Source organism: Leuresthes tenuis, unplaced genomic scaffold (assembly GCF_036924035.1).
Source record: "Leuresthes tenuis unplaced genomic scaffold, fLeuTen1.0.hap1 SCAF_15, whole genome shotgun sequence".
In the NCBI taxonomy this organism is placed as follows: Eukaryota; Metazoa; Chordata; class Actinopteri; order Atheriniformes; family Atherinopsidae; genus Leuresthes; species Leuresthes tenuis.
This window is the reverse complement of record NW_027325369.1, coordinates 4,287,026-4,293,715: the sequence shown is the minus strand read 5'-3', so window position 1 is coordinate 4,293,715 and position 6,690 is coordinate 4,287,026. Positions and strand designations below refer to the sequence as shown.

General features: G+C 43.6%; 1 protein-coding gene across 1 annotated transcript in view; it reads left to right on the top strand.

The window, feature by feature from the left end:
* Positions 1-741: 741 nt before the first annotated feature.
* Positions 742-6,690, top strand: part of atrn (attractin) — a 111,359-nt gene continuing 105,410 nt past the window's right edge. Inside the window, exon 1 of the mRNA XM_072366147.1 lies at positions 742-1,210. Within this exon, the coding sequence (XP_072222248.1) occupies positions 972-1,210 (239 nt within the window). The 5' untranslated portion in view covers positions 742-971. The remainder of the gene's footprint in view (positions 1,211-6,690) is intronic.

The window sequence follows — 6,690 nt, the reverse complement described above, 5'->3', positions numbered from 1 at the left end:
TTAGCAAGCCAAGCTAACATCGGTTTGGCTTGCTTAGCCTTGAGAATAAGAGTTAGCATTAGCTTTAGGCGCTAAAATTACAACAGCAGCGACGGTAAAATAAGAGGTGTCCGTTGGTGACAATGCAAGGTGGTCCAAATAGGGAAAACTTCTTCTGAACAGTTAGCATGAGTCAAATAGACTACTGTTCATGTAGATGGTGAAAGAAAAAGATAAAGATCCTGATGGGAAACCATAAGGTTAACAAATGTTAACAAATCGATATGACTCAGTAATATGAGACAATAATATTTGTTTTATTTCTTAATTTTGTTTATGATTTTTTTGTGTCAAATTTCAAATAATTGGACTATTTCTGTGACTCACTATAAAGAAAAAGTACATTTTTAAACACAGTCGGACTAGTGGGTTCCTTCTATGTAGTTTATTGTGAGCTTTTTATATAGCTTGTTATATCTTCATTTGTAAGTCGCTTTGGATAAAAACGTCTGATAAATACATAAACGTAAACATAAATTTATTCGGTCCAAAGTTTTTGCAAACCGGATTTAACTTAGAACATGGATACAAAGTCCCACAAAAAAAAACAATATCGGAAACGAACAAATTTAAATGAACAAAATTAAGCTAACAAGTTACCTTCTTGAGGGGCGGGCTTCAGCCTCTCTGTTTTCAAAATAAAGGTTTAAAGACCTGCGCGCCTCCTCAGCTTCCGTTGCGCATTTCCGTTGCCATAACGTCACTTCTGGATGTCAATATGCGGCTTGGTGCGGCGCTGGGAAACGGAACCACTGTAAAGATGTAAACCAAGTCACCAGCGGAGACCACCTTCAACAAAGACGTCGGACGCTACCTCCTGGGAAACGGTACCTTTGTGCCGATAAACGGAACCACACTAACAGACAGCTTGTTGGGTGGTTGTCCCCGAAGCGGCGGAGCGCTTGCCTTACGCAGCCATCTTTTGTGAGAGAATGTACGGGGCGACGCGGTGGGCCTGCTCGGGCTCTGATCGGGGCCGGAGCTTGCTGATGCTCACAAGTGCGCTCCTGCTCTCGGCTGTCGTGCTCCTGTCTGGGCTGCCCGGCTTCACAGAGGCGAAGGAATGCGACAAACCATGTATGAACGGACAGTGTAACGCCGCCACAGGCAACTGTGTGTGTTTCCCCGGCTGGGTTGGGGACCAATGCCAGCACTGCGGAGGGCGATTCAGGTACACCGAACACGGCTGGAATAAAGCTGCTTTTATCAGTGAGGTTGGCTATGCATAGCGCCTTCTTCTCCTATGCCTTAGGTCAAATGTTTGCTGTTGCTGAGTCTAGATTTATAGTCGGCTGTTGTCGGGCAGTGCACACCTGAGAAATGAAATATCTGTCTACTACTAATACCTCTACCACAGCCTCTGACGTTGCATGAGGATACACTTCTTAGATGCGGTTCGCGAACACAGTGAGGGTGCAAGTGTGTCATTTGGATGATCGTGGGAGTCGGTGTGCCTCAATGCCTGTTAATCAAAACTGGTGCCATCTTGTCAGTCAGTCACCCTTATTTATATCCATAAAGGCATCTTTAAAGCGTGGCCTGATGAAGGTGACTTATTAACAAAAGTTTGATGTGGTTATACAACTAAAGAGTCCATATATATACAGCTCCATAAACACGATAAGTTGTACCCCAAAAGTTAAAGGCTGTAATCTCGTGATTAGAGGCGGCTGCTGCACTTGGACAATGTAACTTTCAATATAACCTGCTTTTAATCATTGAAAATGGATCAGGCTCAAAGTACAGTCATGTGTTTAAATGTAAATGTACTTTATTTATACAGCCCTTTACAACAATCCTTTCGGTGTACCAAAGTTCTTTACATCAGATAATAAGTAAAGAAAATAATAAGTAAAAACGATAAAAGAACAGCAAATTTTGCAACAAAATCGAATAAGATAAGTGTGACATCATACTGCTGGGTATTAAAAGCCATCCTAAATAAGTAGGTAAGGTAGTAAGTAGGTTTAAAAGCACAACCACTTTAAATTCTATACTTTACATATTGGAGCATAATTTTTAAAGAAATCATCTGGTCCTTACCATGCATTTAAACTCTGTAATGACATGTTCTGTGGTGTCATTGTTTGTAAGGCGAGCATGTAAGAACCTCTGTTCATCCCGTCATTCAAAGAGTCAGATTTATTGACGGAGCACATTTAAAAACAACCGAAGTTGATCAAAGTTCTTTCACAATAGAATAGATAAATGGCTCGTGGAGCCATCTTTAACAGCTTGAAGTGATCATTTTCTGTATGACGTTATCAGTCTTGCAGTGTTTGGGAGGAATTTTGGCCCAACTTTCCTGTTCCTTCGGTTCACGGAGGTTTCCTGGCATTCATTGCTGCACAGCTCTGAAGGTCCCACCGCAGCATCTCAGTCAGGCCGAGGTCTGGACTTCTCAACACCTTGACTCTGTTCTTTTTCACACATTCTGTTGTAGATTTGCTGCTGTGTTTGGCATCATTGTCCTGTTGCTCAACCCACTCTCAGCCTAGCTTTATCTGCTCAACAGATAGCCTCACATTTGACTCTAGAATACTTTGATATACAGAAGAGCTCATGGTGGACTGTGAGGTTCCCAGCTCCCGAGGCTGTCAAACAAGCCCAGATCATCACCTATCCACCACCAAACCATCCGTACGTGTTCAGTCTTCTTCTAACTCTAACTCTAACTCCCGAACTCTAACGCTTTACATGCTAACTGAGGCCGGGAGGGTCTGAGATGTAGCTTTTTTTCTCTCTCTCTTTTTCTGAGCATTGAGCTGTATGATCTTTGGGTGACTCTCTGGGACGTCCACTCCTGGGAGGACTAGCAGCTGTCTTGGCTGTTTTCCCCTCGTGAATGATCTTTCTCTCTGTAGAATGATGGACTCCAGCTGCTTTGGAAATGGCCTTATAACCCCTCCCTGAATGCTGAGCAGCAACAGTTGCTTCTCTAAGATCATTGCTGATGTGTTTCCTCCTTGGCGTTGTGTTAACACACACCTGAACGCTGCAGAGCAGCAAACTGACGAAGCCTCTGCTTTTCTAGAGGTGCTCACATCTTTTCATATGGAAGCAGCACATGCTTCTTCTTCAGCATTTTGGCTTACTTTTAGCTAAATGATGCCCCGGCATCAATATTGTGATGTCACATGATGTTTATCCGAGGCTGAAATGATCTCATTTTAAGATCTGAGGTGAGGACCAGATTTTCTGGTGCATACAGCCTTCGAACTGCATGGCTTTCTGAGAAATGTGCACGCTCACTCACTGGAAGCTCCTTTAAATGCTGAGCAGGTGGAAATGACTGAGAGGCGGTTGAAAGGAACCACTTGATGTGTCACCACTTTTCTGCCTATACTTATGTGGCCTCTCTTTCAATCTGAATTGTAGTGACACTTCATTGTTTAATGCACAACGCAGGATGCAATTAGAGGTCTTCGAACAGCAAGTGGCAGAGATGTATGGATGGCTAGTATGTATGTAGCGTGCGTATCTGCCATCCTAAAGTGTCACTTTGCATTGCTGCGGTTTATATTCTGTTGTCAAAAGGGAACTTGCAGCACTTGATGACAGCCTCACTTATACAAAGTGGGCAATAATGTAATCACCACTTTCTTTCTTTTTTTTCTAGGATAATGCCCATCTGCACTTCCTGCCTAGATGAGATAAAGAAGCAGTGAGCTTAATTATGTTGTCTGTCCAGCTAGAAGATGCCATCGTGCTGTGCTCTGTTGGCTCCTTTGAGTCAATTTTTTTTGTTCTGTTTTTTTCAGAAAAACCAGAGCTTTTGGTACTTTTAGATGTGATGCATTGTGCTGTTCTGTCTCAGCTCCGCTCTGTGCCAGGCCTTTGGTTTTATGCATATTCAGCAGGTGGTCATGGTCAAGGAAAGGAAAGTTGGAGCTCAGCTCTTTACTGAGCCCATCTGAACAGGTGAAGCGGACGCTGAATTTGCTGCTGAGCCTCTAAAGTTTCAGAACTCGTGGCTAAGTGCTCTCTGGATGAAATGGTTTATGATGCATGTGGTTAAAAAGGGCCTCTGCTCACACGTGTCAGTCATAACGGTCCACCGCTTTGAGTTTTCAGAGGCCACCAGCTGCTTCCAGGAGCATCGGTTCTAAGTTTGAGAGGATTGGAGCAGGACCTGCCACTCATCTTCATCACAGAGTCCTCTATCAATTATTTTTGGATTGATTTAAAGTGACTTTATTGTCAGATCATTGACTAAAGACCATCACAAGCTGCTCATTTGTCTAAAATACATGCAGAACCTGATGGAAGTGTTTTTTCTAACAACACGTGTTGGAGGAACACTGTAAATGTTCGTGTTGGATGTTCTACTTAATTCGAGGTGAATCTCAACCTCTCATTTTTCACACACCATAATTGGTGTTCTTTAGAATAATGTAGACGACTAACTGTCGGTAGGAAAAAAAAAAAGTCTTGATTAAAATACGCAGCTTTGTTTATATCACTGTTGGCTGAACATTCCTGGCCTGCTCGGTATATTAGATATAAAACCTACTACTACTGCTGTGCTTGACCTATTGCTTAAAGCGTTAGTTTCTTTGTGGACACTGGTCCGCACTGCTCAGTTGGCCACGCACATGGGTAAACACCCCTTTGGGTAGAACACAGCCTAAGATTTTCTCTGTGGCTTTGAGAACTAACATTGTTTTTTTTATTCTGAAATCCTTTTGTGGTGTGTGTGGAAAGAAGGAAAGATGCTCTTCTTCTGCTCCGTCGGGCAGGTTGAGGGTTCTGCTTGTGTGCTGGCGGAGTGATGGTCCGACCCAAACTTCACTAATAACACAGCAGGGCACTGACTCGCTCGCAATATAATATTTATCAGACCTATCATCCACACCCCAGTGACAAAGTTTGCAGTTTTATCAGTGTTCCAGCACGTGTCTCCCCCTGACAGGTTAATCTTCTCCAACTGTAATGGTAAACTCACTTTGTGTGGAATCATCGGTGTTATTTTAACCCGGTCAAATGGCTGCTAGTTTCTCAGAGAGCCTGTGGTCTGAGGCCGTCTTTAGCATACACACAATGGCACCATACAAGGCTCGGTGAATGCTGGTAGAAGCAGCCTTTTTTTCTTTTTTTTTCTTGTAAGATTGTGCCAAAGTGGACTCTCAGCTGGCCTTGAGGGCCAAAATCAACACAAATGAGGTGGGTGGGGGGCTTAAACCCAGATGAGTAAACCTTTAAAGCAGAGGAGGTGTCCTTGGATGTGTGGAACTGCACTGTCAGTGGGCTCATGTTGTTGAAGCTCAGGGAGCCAACAGCAGTTAACCGGCACTCGTGAGACTCCTGTGCTTGTCCTAAAACTTTTTGTTTTACTATAAGTTGTTGCCATAAATGTTAAGTTTAGCCACAAGGCCGAACTTTCAGCTGCTCATGCTCGCAACAGATTATCACCACAAAAGCCAGCTTTATTTTTTCTTGGTGCAAAGACACACAACAGCGTGAGAGGGAAGTTTTTTCAGAATTTTTTTTCTTTCTGAGAGTAGGTTTCAGGTCCTTTTGCAGCGGGTCAGGACGGGGCAACACAGAGCCGTGTCGGCCTCTGACGCGTGTTCGTGTCCTCACACCAACCCCAACTCCTCCACCTTGTAACGCAGTTTATGTTTCTACTCCGTCTCAGCAAATGAGAGGGCTGACCTTCCTGCTTATCTTTAATTTAATTTGGACTGGATGGAAGTTCTGTGTCTGCTTTCACATTTTTGTTTCAGGTGTCCTGCCATAACCCTGGAGTCCTGCTCATGTTTCAACTTTGGAATTTGCTGTGAACAAAACGTGGAATAACTCTTGTATGTTTCACCTCTGACTGGATCTCAGATCATATAGTTTATCTTGGCCATTCGTTCAGTGATTCTCATTAAGATCCGTCTTCTCTCCAGTTTCCTCAGTCCATCCCTTTCCCTCTCCATCATATTTTTTTTAATTGAAACAAAACAAAAGGAAACCTGGCGACAGCGTTAGCAGGCACAGGTAACGGGCGAGCATTCCTTACGAGATAGTGCTCCTGTCCCAGCTTGCAGCACAACCTAAACGAGCCTCCATAGTCTCTGTTCTGCTCGTGTTCCTTCCAGACAGAACGGTGAGGCGCAGCATCAAACTTCCTTTTGGACTGTAGACTCGGCATGAAAGATTTGCTTCCAACGCTGGCAGGAGTGCGTGTTGCACATTTATTTCCTTCAGTAGGTTGTTGAGATGCAACCGAGCCTTTTTGAGCTGAAAACTGTACTGTTTATAACAGCATTATGGGATGAATTGTCTGTCCATCGTTCATATTTAAAATGGCCCACAGCTAGTTGTAGCTCTATGACGGTTTCAACTTAGTTAATAAGTTATTAACAAGTTATTAAGCTAAAGTGTCTCTCCTGGTGATGCACTGCTGGTGTCTGATGTGACGTCGGCTGTAGTCGAACACTTCTCTCGCTGGTAATTTGACTTCCACAGTCTGACAGCTAACTGTTTTGCAGTGTGATTTCTGTTTTTTTGTGTTTCCTGTTTACAAGTCCATTAGAACTCGTTTGATGGCTGACCTCACTTCATAGACGAGCCCCCTGAGCACCCAGCCTGACAGTTCTCTGCAGAGACTAATGCTCTTCGACTGATTTATTCTTTTTTTGTTCTTTCCCAGCCTACTGATGC